Source organism: Stegostoma tigrinum, chromosome 30 (assembly GCF_030684315.1).
Source record: "Stegostoma tigrinum isolate sSteTig4 chromosome 30, sSteTig4.hap1, whole genome shotgun sequence".
Classification (NCBI taxonomy): domain Eukaryota; kingdom Metazoa; phylum Chordata; class Chondrichthyes; order Orectolobiformes; family Stegostomatidae; genus Stegostoma; species Stegostoma tigrinum.
This window is the reverse complement of record NC_081383.1, coordinates 45,204,644-45,221,385: the sequence shown is the minus strand read 5'-3', so window position 1 is coordinate 45,221,385 and position 16,742 is coordinate 45,204,644. Positions and strand designations below refer to the sequence as shown.

At 43.7% G+C, this 16,742-nt stretch overlaps 1 protein-coding gene across 2 annotated transcripts; it reads left to right on the top strand.

Annotated features, from left to right (window-relative positions):
* Positions 1-741: 741 nt before the first annotated feature.
* Positions 742-7,902, top strand: LOC125465620 (ubiquitin domain-containing protein TINCR-like). Of its 2 annotated transcripts, none has more exons than XM_059638560.1 (2): positions 742-2,423; positions 7,607-7,902. In XM_059638560.1, exons 1-2 carry the CDS (start codon positions 2,168-2,170, stop codon positions 7,690-7,692), a joined length of 342 nt encoding a protein of 113 aa, XP_059494543.1. In that variant the 5' UTR covers positions 742-2,167; the 3' UTR covers positions 7,693-7,902. The 2 variants fall into 2 exon arrangements, with proteins under 2 accessions (XP_059494543.1, XP_048415290.1); XM_048559333.2 differs by lacking the exon at positions 7,607-7,902 and adding an exon at positions 3,794-5,313.
* Positions 7,903-16,742: the final 8,840 nt, after the last annotated feature.

Below are 16,742 nucleotides of genomic sequence, written 5' to 3'. Positions count from 1 at the left end.
AGTGTGTTGAAATGGGAAGTAACTGGAAGCTCAGGGTCATTTTTGCCGCATTGTGTGCAGCAAATATTGGTACATCTAGATTGAATGGTGTGTGTGTAAATCACCGCTTCATCTGGAAGATGTGCCTGGGGCCTTGAGTAGTGAGGAGGGAGGAAGTAAACAGGTGCTGTAAGTGGTTTAGAAGGTGCCGTGGGGTGTAGGGACACACAGTCTATACAGGAAGTGGGTGTGAGGATGTATAGGCAAGGTAAGTCTGTGGGTCTGTAATGGATATCAGTGGCCAGCCTAATCACAGACATGGAAACAAATGTCGAGGAAGGGAACGAAGGAATCAGAGATGGACCAAGTGAAGATGAGAGCAGGGTGAAAATTGGACGCAAAATTGATGAATTTTTCCAATTCTGGATGAGAGCTGGAAGAAACACTGATGATGTCATTGATGTACCAGAAAAATAGTTGTGGGTGGGGCCTGGAGTTGGACTGGGACAAGGAATATTCCACATACTCCACATACTCCACAAAGGAACAGGCAAAACTAGGGTAACAAAGTGTGGGGCTGGATGAACACAGCAGGCCAAGTAGCATCTTAGGAGCACAAAAACTGACGTTTCGGGCCTAGACCCTTCATCAGAGAATGAAGGGTCTAGACCCGAAACGTGAGCTTTTGTGCTCCTAAGATGCTGCTTGGCCTGCTGAGTTCATCCAGCCCCACACTTTGTTGTCTCGGATTCTCCAGCATCTGCAGTTCCCATTATCTCAGGCATAACTAGGGTCCACGTGGGTACCCATGGCTACCCTTTGAGAGAAGTTGTTCAGAGTGAGGACAAGCTCAGCCAGGCAGAGGAGGCTAGTGGTAGATGGGGACGGCTCAGGCATTTGTTTCAGGAAGAACCAGATAGCCCTGAGACCATCCTGATGGGGGATGTACATGTAAAGGGGTTGCACATCCATGGCAAAGAGAAGGTGGCTGGAGCCTGAGAACTTGAAATTCTGAAACTGATGTAAAGTGTCAAAGGAGTCATGGATGTAAGTGAGAAGGGACTGGACAAGAGTAGAAAAACCTGAGTCGAGATCAGAAGAATTGAATTCTATGGGGCAGGAGCAAGCAGAAACAATGGATCTGCCCATGCAGTCCTGCAGTGGATTTTGGCAAGGAGACAAAAGCAGGCTGTGCGGTTTGGGAGACTGAGCTTGGAGGCAGTGAGGGGGAGATTATCAGATGAAATGAGATTAGTGATCATGGTAGATGCAATGCCCTGGTGTTCCATGGTGGAGTCATGGTCCATGTGCAGATAGGAGGCGGTATCTGAGGGCTGTCACTCAACCTCCACAATGTAGAGATCAGTCTGCCAGACAACAACAAGCACCAACCTTGCTGACGGGGTTAATTACAAAGTCAGGGTTGGATCTGAGAGCACAAACTGCAGTCACTTCAGAGGGAGGCAGGTTCAAATGGGTGAAGTGGGGTGCAGAGAATTTGAGGTGAACAATGTCACATTGTTAGTTCTAGATGAACAGGCCAAGTGCCGGTAAAAGTAGAGGAAGGGGCCCATACAGACGGTGAGTGCATGAGGTGGGTGAATGGGTCCGTGGGATGGGGAGCGGACTCTTGCCCAAAGAAATCGGCATGAAGGCGAAGACAACAGAAGAGTTCAACGTAATGTTGTGCCCTAAATTCATTAAAGTGGGAGTGCAGAGTGATAAAATTAAGACCTTTGCTATGTGCAGCTTTGGTTGTTCAGCTCAATGAAAACCAATCACCTTGTTGGCAAGCATAGGACCTTTCTCATTGATAACCTAGATTTTAAATGGGAAAACCTAGAAAACAGGACCAAAAAAATAGACCTAGTTATAAAACACATGGGAGTGGCAACAATGGCTGCATATATTGTTGGGAAACTCCAATTGTGGTGTTATTTACTCCCCAGCGTTGTGTAGCGTTGGGGCGGTCGCACCGACCCAGCAGGTTTCTGTGCTGCCAGTAAATGTTTTGCTGAGTTCAGGCCTATGCCGGTAAGTGAGTAAAGGAATGTTGGAGAACCGGTTGTTGGGTGTAGACTGAAAGGGCGGGGAATTGCACGCCCTTCTCGACACAGTCGGTTAGCTCTCAGTCAGTCAGTGTGTCTGGTCAGGAATTGCAGGAGCACTGGTACCACACTGACCCACAATGAATAGAATGCAGAGGCTGATGGCTCACTGGATGCGCTGTCATGTCTGTGTCCAACTTCCTGATGGTCAGCGGATGGTGTCCCTCCGAGTCAGGCCAAATGACACCATTAAACATCTGCGGCTACGTTTGGTAAGGCAAGGAGTCACATCCTGGAAGATGGATTTCACGTACAGAGGCAATCAACTGGGAGAAAACGAGACCCTGGAAGAAAACCACATCACGGCTGGAGCAGTGCTTGTGTTAGTCAGGAAGGGTGAGTGTGCCTCACCACTCCTATCCTGCCTTCCTCATTAATGAAGGAAATCCTTCATTCCTGTCCTGTTACCATAGTACTCAGCTACCAAGTCATCGGTGGTCAATCTGTGAGGTCCAGTTTAAAAACAGATTTGACTCTTTTGTTCCTATTTCACTCCCAGCTCCAGCTGGGGTGGCACTGCAGTGGCTCAGTGGTTAGCACTGCTGCCTCACAGCTCCAGGAACATTCAATTCCACTCGCGGACGATTGTTCGCACATTCACTATGGAAGGAAACTGGAGCTTTTAAAAGAAAGCCACGAAGTCTTCGTGGCTTTCTTTTAAAAGCTCCAGTTTCCTTCCATAGTCCAAAGATATGCACATTACGTGGATTGGTCATGCTAAATTGCCAATAGTGTCCAGAGATGTATACGTTAGGTGGGTTAGCCATGGGAAATGCAGGATTACAGGGATAGGGTAGGGGGCTGGGTTGGGGTGAGATGCTCTTCTAAGGGTGGGTGTGAACCCGATGGGCCAAATGACCTGTTTCCATACTTTTGAGATTCTAAGACCTATAACTGATCATTACCTTTGCCTGGAATCCCAGCTTCACAAAACACAGAACAATGTCCTGGTGCCCAGGCTAGTGTGGGTGCTCTGAGCCAGACCCTTTGCTTTTCCTGTACCACCAGTTGTGGGCATGCAGCAGGTAATAGGAACACCGTCACCACTGGAGTGGTCAGGGCTAGGCAGGAAAGTTTGCATTTTTATAGTTTCTTTTAGAATCACCACATGTCTCAAGGCACTTTACAACTAACAGCTTGTAATGTAGAAAATACAGCAGGCAGTTTGCACAATGCATGGTCCCGCAAACAGCAATGTGACAGTGACTAGATGGATGTTTTTATAATGTTGATAATGGCCAGGGAACCAGAGGTAACGTCACTGTTCTTCCTCAAATAATGCCAAGGAATTTTAAATTGTATCAGAGATAGTGGGAACTGCAGATACTGGAGAATCCGAGATAACAAAGTATGGAGCTGGATGAACACAGCAGGCCAAGCAGCTCCACACTTTGTTATCATAGGAATTTTAAATGTTCCTCTGAAAAGGTGGATAGCTCCTCAGATTAAGATCAAGCCTGAGCGGTCTTGTCCCTGTTTGGTCATTAGTCACATGAGGGGAGTAAGACCCCTACCTTCAGGAAAAAAACAGGAGAAATAATTGTAATATCCAATTTAAAATACAAGTGGGACGGAATTGCCTTCTGATAAAGTTATGTTTCTGGGACTGAGCTTGTAACCTCTGAGCAGTTTTAGTTTGTAAATCTGAAATGGAACTTTTAACAACTACTAAACGATGTCTTCATTTTTCTTTTGGTACTGTCTAGAATGAGAGAAAATCCAATTAGTCTCTCAAAGCGACAATGGTGAGAAAAGTCCAGGTTGATTTCATAGACTCTGGGAGCTCTGAGCAGTGGATATTCTTCCAGATGCTCCTCTGTCTACTGCTACTGACCAAGCCGCCTGAGCTGATCAATCACCAGAATGCTGCAGAAGCAAGTGGCCAAGCCTATCAGTGGGTCACAAAGAATCAAATGGGAAAAGGATGAATCTCAAACAGAATTCCGCAGAAGGCGGCTGTTTATGTGATGGTGACTCTGAAGAAACTAACTGTTAGTTACCTGTGTCTGGTCAGGAGATGCCCCATTCCAAACAGTCCCAATGAGGAGAGATTGGACAGTCATGGGTTGTTTTCCTTAGGGCAGAGGAGACTGAAATGAGGATTGATTAAGATGCATAACATTATGAGCGGCATTGATAGGAAGGAAATTTCCCCTTGACGGAGGCATCATTGACCAAGGGTCATATATTCAAGGCTAGGGGCTGGAGGTTTAGAGGGAACTTGAGGAAAAGCTTTTATTTTATCCAGAGGTTGGTGGGAATCTGGAACTCGTTGCCTGTAAAGGTGGTAAAGGCAGAAACCCTCATATTATTTAATAAATATTTAGATGTGCACTTGTTATGGGCCAAATGCTGGAAAATGTGATCAGAAAAGTTATCTGGTTACTTTATGACTGGTGTGTTGGGCCAAACCCCTCTTGCACTGCTTTGAATCCCTATGATTCTGTGACAGTGGCACACTGAGTTGGAATTCCAGGTTAAAATTCAGTGGAATTCTCATGTTCAGGAAGTGTGATTGTTTCCCCACAAAACTGTATTACACATACCAGCAGTGTGAAGCACCAAACTCACTGATTACTGGAATAGAGGTTATGGTTACTGGTTATGGCCAGAGGGAGGACTGTACCTTGCTGTGAATTCTGACACCAATTCATATCATTCTTGTGGGGAAGACTGGGAAGTTATGAGCCACATTAAAGCCCTCCGACGTGTTTGTGTCACTGACATTTCCGTAAAAATCCTTATGGACACGAGTGCAATGTGGAGTGAATAATCTCAGTTCCCAATGAGTCTCAAAAACGCCTTGTTCCAAGTCCTTGTCCTGGTCAGACATCTCTGACCAGAGAGCAGTGAATATTCACAGTGAGCTGCTGGTCAGTTCCCTCATTATGTGCCAGCTATGTGCCCGGATCATAAATAAAGAAAACAAAAATTGCTGGAGAAACTCAGTAAGTCTGGCAGCATTTGTGGAGAGAGAAACACCTTCTGATCAAGAGTTGAAACACTAACTCTGCTCTCTCTCTCCACACAGATGCTGCCAGGCCTGCTGAGTTTCTCCAGCAATTTCTGTTTTTGTTTGTTTCACACCTCCAGCATTCACAGTTCTTTATTTTATTTTAATTGAAAGTAAGATCTGTTTCTCCACAGGCCAGAGCACACTGTATAACTGTGTATCAAATGTTATGCTCTTGTAAATATTGAAATAAATTGGCTGAAATGAAATGGTTTTAGATTTTCTTGGGTTTTTTGGGTTGATTTAGAAGTACTTGATCAAGTGACCACTCTCTCAACTAACAACCCTAGACACGTTATTCACAGACGCTCTGTAGCTGAGTGGTTTACTTCCACACTGGCATCTCTGTAATACACTGGCATCGCTGTGACACACTGGCATCACAGTAATACACTGAAATCATTGAAACGCTGGCATCAATGTAAAAGTAGCACTATTTTTTAACTTCACTCATGAGATACAAACAACGCTGGCTCAGGCTCATTTATTGTTTATCTCTGGCTGCTGTAACACGCATCACTGCAACACACTGGCAACACTGCAGAACACTGGCTTCACTGTAACTCCATTATCACAGTAACACGCTGACATCCCAGTAACATTCTCATCATTACTTTTTGCGCTGGCATCACTGAAACATAGAACAATGGAAGCAGGACCAGGCCATTTGTCACCCCCTAAGCCTGCTCTGCCATTCAATGTGATCAGGATTATACCCCAATCCCACCCTCCTGCCGTATCCCTTGGCCCCTTTAGCACCAAGAGCCATAGTGACCTCCTTCTTATTTTCAATGCTCTGGCCTCAACCACTTTCTGTGGCATTGAACTCCACAGGCTCACTACTCTCTGGGTGAAGAAATTTCTCCTTATCTCAGCTCTAGCCCTTATCCTTAAACTGTGACCCCGGTCTGGGCTACCCACCATCAGGAACAGTCTTCCAGCATCTAAAGTATTAGAGTTTTATAAGTTGCTATCAGAACCTCCTCTTATGCTTCTAAACTCCATTGAATACAATCTAACTGATTCAATCTCTTGTCATAGGCCTGTTGCTGCACTTTCTCTACAGCAAGAACATCCTTTCTCAGATAAATTTAGTAATCACACGACACTAGGTTGTAGTCCAACAGATCTATTTGAAAGCACAAATTTTTGGAGCATAGCCACTTTGACAGTAAGAAAGAAGCACACGTAACACATAACTTATTCATAAAATATGTAGTAAACAAACCAAAGATGTTGTTAAATCTTTAATCAGGTAGAAAGTTTTAATTGATTACTATGTATATGTAAATCCCTGAATTTCTTTCAAGTGACTGCCCTGAGGGAACTGGAGACTTTGTCATTGTAAAGAAGAGGAGACATTTTAGCTCAGGCAATGCTTGTCAGGTGTGAGGCCTTGTTTAGAAACTGTGTATGTTTTGGTTTGGAGTCAGACTGGCTTTATTTCTAAAGTAGGAATTTATTAAATGCCATATTGATTGACTGTCTATAAATTGTGTCCTTTTTGAACAAAATAGAATGTATCTGCAAATACAAATTCACCATAGATTCACGTGTGTGTGTTTGCGTGTGTGTGCATGTGTACACGGGGGAGTGAGAGAATTTGTGTGTGAGTATGTGTTGTGTATGTGGGGCGGGAGAGAGAGAGAGAAAGTGTAGATGGCTGGTGTGTTTGTGTTGTGTTTAGGAGACAGTTTGTGTGTGTGTTGCGAGACAGTGTGAGTATGAGAGAGGATCTGTGTGAGAGTCAAGGACATTTGGCCTCGGATCTTCGGGCAAGTGTTCTCCAAGGCAGACTTTGAGATTCACAACAATACAGAGTTCAGTACCCATGAGGGTGGCCTCAACCGGGACACTGTGTGTGACCCCATCATACTATTCTCTCTCTCTCTCACTCACTCACTCACTCACTCACTCACTCACTCACTCACTCACTCACTCACTCACTCACTCTCACACACACACACTCTCCCTTTCTCTCTATCTCTCACACACCGTCTCGCTCCCCCTCTCTCTCTCGTACACAAACACTCACACTCTCTCTCCCTCCACACATACACAAACACTCACACACTCTCCCCCGCTCCCCCCGCCACACACACACGAGTCTATGGGGTGAATTTGTATTTGCAGATATATTCTATTCTGTTCAAAAAGTGCACAACTTATGGACAGCCAGCCAATATGGCATTTTATAAATTCCTACTTTAGAAATAAAACTAGTCTGACTCCAAACAAAAACAGAAACAGATTCTAAACAAGGCCTTACGCCTAACATGCATTTTCTCACCTATATTGTCACCCTTCTTTACATAGATAAAACATTTGATTCTCTCAGGACAGTGACTTCAAAGAAATTTGGTTAATTACGTATAAATATTAATCAATAAAAATCTTCTAACTAATTAAAGATTTACACAGAGAGCCTCTTAGGTTTGTTTAATACATCCTCATCAGTTGTGTGATCTTTTACAAATACGTTCTGTGTTTTTATATTTTTTAATAGAATCCCTACTGTGTGGAAACAGGCCCTTCAGCCCAACAAGTCCGCGCCAACCCTCAGAGCATCCCACCCAACCTACACATCCCTGAACATTATGGGACAATTTAACATGGCCAAACCATCTAACCTGCACATCTTTGGACTGTGAGAGGAAACCAGAGCACCTGGAGGAACACCATGCAGACTCAGGGAGAATGTGCAAACTCCACACAGACAGTCACCCGAGGGTGGAATCGAACCCGGGTTTCTGGCACTGTGAGGCAGCAGTGCTAACCACTGAGCCACCGTGTGTTTCTTTCTCACTGGACTTGATGAAGGAGCTATGGTCCAAAAGTTTGTGTTTTCAAATAAACCTGTTGGACTATAACCTGGTGTTGTGTGATTTATGACCCTGTCCACCCCAGTCCAATGCTGGCATGTACACATTGTTCCTCAGATGAGAAGACCAAAATTGCACACAATACTCCAATTGTCTTTACCAATGCCCTTTATAATCACAGCAAGATACCCCCTTGTTCTTGTACTCAAATCTTCTCACTATGAAGGTGAACGCACAGTTTTCCTTCTTTACAGACTGCTACCCAGCTACCTAGTTGCTGTAACACACATGACTGCAACACACTGGCATCACTGAAACAGTGGGGTCACTGCAATACATCGTCATCACTGTACACTTACTTTCAGAGAATGATGCATGAGGACACCCAGATCTTGTTGAAAACTTGGCATCACCGTACCACAGGCAGCTGTTTTTACTCAAACACCACGGCTATATACTGACATAACTGCAACACACTGGCATCACTGTAGTACTCACCACTGTAACATTGGCATCATTCTATCACTGGCATCACTGTAAGACTGACACAACATTATCAGGGGGCAATAAGGAAGGCAAATGGAATCCTGGCCTTACTTCGAAGGGAATTGAGTATAAAAGCGCAGAGGTTTTGCTAAAACTATACAAGATGCTAGTCAGGCCACAGCTGGAATGCTATGAACAGTTTTGGTTCCTGTATCTAAGGAACGATACATTAGCGCTGGAGGGAGTCCAGAGCAGGCTCACTAAGAGGGCTGTCTTACGGGAAGAGATTGAGTAGGTTTGGTCTGCATGTTTCCAAATTTAGAAGAATGAGAGGAATGACCTTATTGAAACATAGAAGACAGAGTTGATACTGAAAGGTTTTTTCCCTTCACGGGAGGGCATAATGTCAGAGTAAGGAGTCACATATTTAAGTCAGATGAGGAGGAATTTCTTCTCTCAGATGGCAGTGAATCTGTGGAATTCTTTAACTTAGAGGCTATGTCATTAACTATATTCAAAGCTGAAGTAGGCAGATTTTTAATCAGTCATGGAATGAAGACTTATGAGAATGAATCGGGAACAGTGGAGTTGATGCTCTTTTGGCTTTATTTCAGTGTAGATCTATGACTGTTTCCTTTGGTAGCCTGTTCCATTGTGGGATTGTCATTGGGAGGAAAATTTGTGAGAGATTGTTGTGGAATTAAATAGTTACCTATGGTTTGTGTGGATTGCTAATAAATATCTTGCCAGTGCTGGAAGGCAGTTAGTTTCTGTCAATTCTCACCAGTTCATTCACATTTTAGGATCAGTGAATTATCCCCCTGCCCAGCTGGAGCAATTCCTGCTCCAAGTTTTCAATGAAGATGTGACACTGGTGTATTTCCCAGACTGATTCATACAGAGTGGTGCAATATGTCTTTGGCTCACTTCATTTTTGTATATATCTCTCATCATACAGATCCCAGGCACAACATGTACTCCAAAATCTGTCTAACAAATGTTAGAATGACTGTTTGTTAAATGCCATGACATAAATAATGTGAGTCAAAGGCATTGGAATTGCTGATCAGCCGTGATTGTACTGAGTGACACAGCAGGCTCCTGTGTATTGTACTCACTGTACCCAATGCGACCTACCCTACATTGGAGAATCCAAATGCAGACTGTGTGACCACTTTGCAGAACATCTCCGGTCCACGCGCAAGCAGGACCCTGACCCTCCTGTGGCTGGTCATTTAACACAGCGTCCTGCTCGCATGCCCAAATGTCTGTCCTCGACATGCAGCAGTGCTCCAGTGAATCAGCGCAAACTGCAGAAACAACATCTCATCTTCAGACTAGGCACTTTACAACCTCCTGGATTTAATATCGAGTTCAACACTTTCAAACTGTGAACCTACTCCCATTTCTTCACTTCCTTTTAACTTTGCTTGTTACATTCTCCGTTACCATATTCCGTCTTCCCTCCCCACCCACCACCCAGTGGGACTGTCTGTTCTTTCTGGTCTTGCAGTTGGACACACCACTGTTCTACCATTCTCAACATTCTGATCACTTAATCCGAACTCTGAGTTGCATTTGTCCCCCAGCACTCCACACGCAGACCCCCAATGAACCAACCATCGCATAAATGTGGCCCCCTCCAGAATTCACCTCAGTTCTGATGAAAAGTAATCTAGATTTGAAACGTTAGCTTGTGCTTTCTTCGTGGATGCTGTCTGACCCACTGTGACCTCCAGCACTTGTTGCTTTAGACAAAGCAGTCTCCTTGGGTAGAATGGGTGACTCCTATCAGTACACCCACAAAGAGAGAGAAAAACAAACAACACAGTACATAGGGGAAAGAGGGGGGAGGAAGAAATAAAAACATTTGGAGGAGGGGCAGAAGAGAGAAGAATGAGAGAATGAAATGAGTGAAGTTGGTAAATGAATTGACGGCAACATTGAGCTCAGATTGGACCTCAGGGCATGTGAGCTAAGGGAAATAGAGAGGGTCCTAAGAGGAATGTGATCCAGTCAATGTGTGGAGACATTTCGTGTGGAACTTAATATTGCCAATTACAACATTCCAGGAAATGTGTGGAAGGAAAGGGTGGGGTGGGAGGGTATGGCAGAGTTAGTGGGGATTTCATTCACTGTTCTACAAGGAGTTATCATTGGAGTTTGTGATATATCAGAATCCGTACAGGAGAGGTCAGTGCAGCCTTTGCAGCTGGTGAGAGGTCAGCAACAGGGAGTTAGAGGTAGAGATGTGCATACAGACAAGTATTGAAGAACAACCAAGGGATTACTAGAACAGTGACAGACATAATTAAAATGTTGAAAATAAATGAGGAATTGTTATAAATATGGAGAAACTATTGCCACAGGCAGGAGGGTGTGGTGACAGCGGAGGAGGAAGTACAGATTGATGTTAAATGACAAAAGAATGGAGAGGGGAGATGTTGGGGGTTTTTTTGAGAGAGTGAGTTGCTGTAATTTGCATGCGCTGCTGAAAGGCATAACTTTCAAAAAGGAATGGGGCGTTTACTTAAAAAAGGAAAACATTGTCAAATGGAGTCACGAAATCAATTTTTTTAACCATGTACTCAGAAAGGACATCATTTTCAACAAGATCCTTCTCATGCTGTCAAAGTTTCTGCCTTCTTTTTCAGTTTTATGGTTTTGCATGCTCGCCCTGATAATGTGCAAGTTGAAAAACTTCGACTTTGTATCTTATTTTAGCAACATTGACATCTCGTATGACGAAGCAGTAATTAAAAAGGAAAACATTGCAGGTCCAGTGGGAAAACTGCAAGGGAGTGGAACAAACATAGTGCTTTTAAAGAGCTAGCACAGTCTGGTGGGCCGAACAGTTTCCTTTCGTGCTGCCTGAGCCTGAGATTCTACAATATTAGATAAACCAAACTAGACAAAAATAATATTCTGGAGAAATGCTGTTGACCGGAAACATTAACTGCGTTTCTCCTTTCAGAGACAGTCTGATCTGCTGACACTTCCCAACAGTTTTATTTCAGACTCCAGGAGCTACAGAATTTTGCATTTCTGTAAATAATGCTTTGATTGGAGTGGGTAACACAACTATAAAACCCAGCCCTGCTTCTCACTATAATCTGTATTCAGTTGAATGAACATTGTTTGAATTCATGTTTGGGAACAAAATTGAGAAATGAAGTGATTTCAAACGAGAACAACAGGATGCATCACTAAACTCAACGGCCACATGCTGAAAGAATTTAGGCAGGAGAATGCCTGGAGATTGTAGAGATTGGGTTCATGGCAAAACATCTGATCTAAGCTGTGACCTCAGTAAAACTTTCCAGGATTCTGCTAAGAGATTGGAATCTGTACAGCTCAGAGCATGGTGCGCCGAAGTACAGTGCATCCTGTACTGACTGTTAACAAATAGGTCTTAGAACAGTACAGCTCAGGAATAGGCCCTTTGGCCCACCATGTCTGTGCCATTCTAAACTAATTTCACCTGCCTGCACACAGTCAGTCCCCCTCTATTTCCTCCCCAATGTAAGTGTCCAAAAGCCTGTTAAACAGTGCTATTGTATTCACTTTTACCACCTTCCCTGGTAGCATGTTCCAGGCACCTATCACCCTCTCTATAAAGAAACTTACTTCTCACATCTCTGCTTCAACTTTCGCCCTCTCCTTAAACCTATGCCCCTGGGTATTTGATATTTCCACTCTGGGAAAAAGACTCTGACTATCCACCCTGTACGTGTCCCATAATTTTACATACCTCTGTCAGTTCACCATTCAACGTTTTAGTTGATGTCCCGTCCTGTTTGTTATTTCTATGCCTCAGTTTGCTGGGGTGTTTGGCATCACCACCAGTACTGTTTTTCAGTGGTTTGTTTATCAGGTCCAGTTCAATGTATTTGTTGATGGAATGCCTGGCTTTCAGGAATTCGCTGGCATGTCTCTGTCTGGCTTGTGCTGCTATGGATGTGTTGTCCCAGTCAAATTAGTGTCCTCCTTTGTCAGTGTGCATTGAGTCCAGTGAGAATTGATTGTGTCTCTTGGTGGTTAGTTGGTGTTCATGTATCCTTATTGTCAATTTTCTTCCCATTTGGCTTATGTAATGTTTCTCACTGTCTTTGCATGGTATTTTGCATATTACGTTAGTTTGTTGGTTGTAGGCATGGGATCCTTTATGTTCGCCAGTAGCTGTCGCAGGTGGGTTGTTAATTTGTAGGCTGCCCTGATACCTCATGTCCTGAGTAATCTTGTGCTCATCTCTGATGTGTCTCTAATGTACGGTAGGGTGACTAGTGTGCCTGGCCGTGTTGTGCCGTCTTGTTGTGAGCTGTCGCGGAGGTAATGGCGATTGTGCTTTTTGCGTATTCGTTCCTCTTAAAAATTCCATATAAGCTCTCCAGTTCTGCTTTGCACAATTCTAGGTTCCTCAAGTGTGTTGTCACTCATTTGAATAATGTCCTGATGCAGCTCCATTTATGGGTATTGGTTTGGTTGCTGGTGTAATTAAGTATCTTTGACTGGGACAATACGTCCATAATAACATGAGCCAAACAGAGACATGCCAGGGAATTCCTAAAGGCCTGGTTTTCCAACTGGAACTCCATCAACAAATACATTGAACAGGACCCAATACACAAATCACTGAAAGACAGAATTGGAAAGGATGCCAACCACCCCAACAAACCGAGGCATATAAATAACAAACAGGTCAGAACACCAATGCTTCACTGAAGGCGCACAGGCGATGTTACCTAGCAGGGTTACGAGACATCTGCAATCAAACACGACAGCTCAGCGAGTAGCTCTGCAACCTCATCCACAACCCGAGCTATAAATCTTCTCAAAACTTTGAACTTCACGTAATAGTCCAAAACGTGACCTAACAAAAGTTTTACACTACTGCAGCATGCCTTTGTTAACTTTTATACTGAACACCCACTTAATGGTGGCTAGCATGTTGTACACCTTCTTCACCACCCTATCGACTTGTGTTACCACTTTCAGGGAGGTATGGACTTGAACCCCAAATCCTCTGTATATCAATACGCCTCAGGGTCCTGCCGTTTACTGTACACATTCCTCTTGCATTTGACCTCCCAAAATGCATCACCTCACACTTGTCCAGATTAAACTCTGTATCATTTCTCCACCCAATTTCCCAACTGATCTATATCCTGCTATATCCTTTGACAACCTTTCTCACTACCACAACTTCACCAATTTTTGCATCATCTGTAAATGTACTGATCAGACCACCTAAATTTTCATCCAAATTATTGATATACATGTTCCAAACAACAAAGGTTTCAACACTGATCCTTGGAGAACATCACAGCCACAAACTTCACAAATACTGATGACACCACCATGGTTGGATAGATATCAAACAGTGACGAGTCAGAATACAAAAAGGAGATAGAGGGCTTGATGTCGTGGTGCAATGAGAACAATCTCTCTCTCAACATTAGCAAAACAAAAGAACTGATCATTGAGTTCAAGAAGAAAGGACGAAAACACGCCCACACCTATATCAACAGAGCAGAGGTTGAGAGGGTGGAGAGTGTCAAATTCCTAGGAGCAGTGATAACTGACAACCTGTTCCAGACTCCTCTCACATACAAATTCCTAGGAGTGGTGATAACTGACAACCTGTCCCAGACTCACCTCACATACAAGAGGCACAACAATGGCTGTTCTTCCTCAGGCGGCTTAGGAAATTTGACATGTCCATAAGGACCCTCTCCAACATTTACAAATGCACCACAGTAAGCATAATATCGAGTGATAACAGCCTGGTACAACAAATGCCCTGTCCAGGACTGTAAGAAATGACAGAAGGTTGTGTGCACAGCACAGACCATCATGAAAGCCAACCTCCCATCCATGGTCTCCATTTACACTTCACGTTGCTGCAGAAATGCAGCCAACATCATCAATGTCCCATCCCACCCTGGCAATGCTCTCCTACAACCTCTTCAATCAGGCAGAAGATACAAAAACTTGAATGCATGTACCAGCAAGTTCAAGCACAGCTTCTTCCCTGCTGTTGTTAGTCTGATGAATGGAGCAGCCTACTATGCTTTAGGAAACTTCATACAGACAACACCCATTGTTCTACCCATCATCAATCATCTCTGTCACTTCCTCAAAAAACTTAATCAAATTTGTGAGGCAACACCTCCCTGTACAAAGTGTGTGACTGTGATGTTCTCCAGTGATCTTGAGTTTATGTTATGCTACGGGTGTTCCGTATCTGTACAACACACTGTTCTGTATCTGTAAACACTTCCTTACTGTCCTCTTTTGACAGCATCACCTTGATAAATTGTTATGATCTCTCTACCTTAGTTTGTACAGTTTTGGATAACTTATCACACTCCCTCACAAACACACTCTCACATACACATACACTCACTCTCTCACACGAAACACTCACTCATACACGTATACACACACATGCACGTGCGCGCACACACACACACAAACACACTCTCTCGAACATACACTCACACTCACACACAATCACTGTCACATACAAACACACACTCTTTGTATCTCTCTCCCACACACACTCACACCCACGCACGCATGAACACACACACACATATACACAAATACACACACACATACACACACAAACACACTCTCTCTAACATACACTCTCACACACACCACACTCTCTCTAACATACACTCTCACACTCACACACACACACACTCTCACATACATACACTCTTTGTATCTCTCTCCCACACACACTCACACCCACGCACGCATGAACACACACACACATACACACACAAACACTCTCTAACATAAACTCTCACACTCATGCACACACACACACCACACTCTCTCTAACATACACTCATGCACGCACACGCGCACGCACACACACACACACACACACACACACTCTCTTTAACATACACTCTCACACTCACGCACACACCACACTCCATCTAACATACACTCTCACACTCACACACACACACGCTCTCACATACGAACATGTATCTCTCTCCCATACACACACACCCACGTGCGCATGAACACACACACACACACTCTCACACTCACGCACACACCACACTCCATCTAACATACACTCTCACACTCACAAACAGACCCACCCACACTCGCGCATATATAAACGTGTGGGGTAAATCATTTCATCCGAGATGTTTATTTATTTGCAGATACATTCTGTTTTGTTAAAAAAAACACACAATTTGTAGTCACAGTATTTCAGTGTGGCATTTTATATATTCCTGCTTTTGGAATAAAACCAGCTTGATTCCAGGTTAAATCTCTGAGACAGACTCTGGACAAGGCCTCACACCTACAATTAAGTGTCTGACCTGAGATGAATGTTGTATATTCTTATTGCTCTGCCTGTTTGAAGTTTGGAAAGTAAGGCAGACACTGATGAAACCTTTAATTATTTCAGGACAATGATGTGAAACAGATTCTGGAATTTGCATCTTTAAGGAAACTAACAGAGCTTTTGTGCTCCTGAGATGCTGCTTGGCCTGCTGTGTTCATCCAGCCTCACATTTTACTATCTCAGAGTTCTCTATACCCTGCTTCTGCAGTTTCTAGAATGCAGGAATGTATGAACGATTAAAGATTCAACAGGAAGCAGTCAGCCAGCCATTCTCAGTTTGTCCACTCCACTCACACCAGTTGTATGTCCCTTTGATCTCTCTTCCTATAGACTCTGCGTCTGTGTGCTCTCCTCTGACTGCACCTGACAAAGGGACTGCGCTCCGAAAGCTTGTGATTTCAAATAAACCTGTTGGACTATTACCTGGTGTTGTGTGATTCCTGACTTTACTAAGATGCACACAGCAGTGTGAAATATTTAATGTAGAAATCAATCTTGCTCAGTGTTAAAAAATAAAGCAGCTCCTTGGGTAAGTCATGTGACTCACCCATTTGCTGACTCACCTGTGGCACTTCTCCTTCCACTCTTCTGTCTGAAAACCTGATCAATTGGCAAGGCGGTAAACTAAAGCACAGTGATAACCACATCTGAATATGATCAAAATATAGTGACTAAAGCAAACTAACCATTTGTGAATCAGTTTATCCCAAGACAACTTTAAGTGTTCTACCTGACAGGAGCTCTGGCTGAGGTAGTGTTCATGTGGCAGAACAAGAAGAGCTAAATGATGGCTCTTTTGCAAATGGTGGCATGAAGAGATTGATTTTGTGCAGCAAGTTGTTTGGGATCTGGAACATGCTCCCAGAGACACAGATTCTGTCTTGGCTTTCATACTGAAATTTTCTAAGTATCAGTAAACAGAATGTTTACAGGCCTATAGGCTAAGAGAGTAGGAT

Excerpts from the sequence above, each read along its gene's own strand:
- LOC125465620 (XM_059638560.1), top strand. The coding sequence starts at position 2,168 with ATGAATAGAATGCAGAGGCTGATGGCTCACTGGATGCGCTGTCATGTC. Across the intron at positions 2,424-7,606 it reads GCTTGTGTTAGTCAGGAAGG|AATCCCTACTGTGTGGAAAC; the intron begins GTGAGTGTGCCT and ends ATTTTTTAATAG.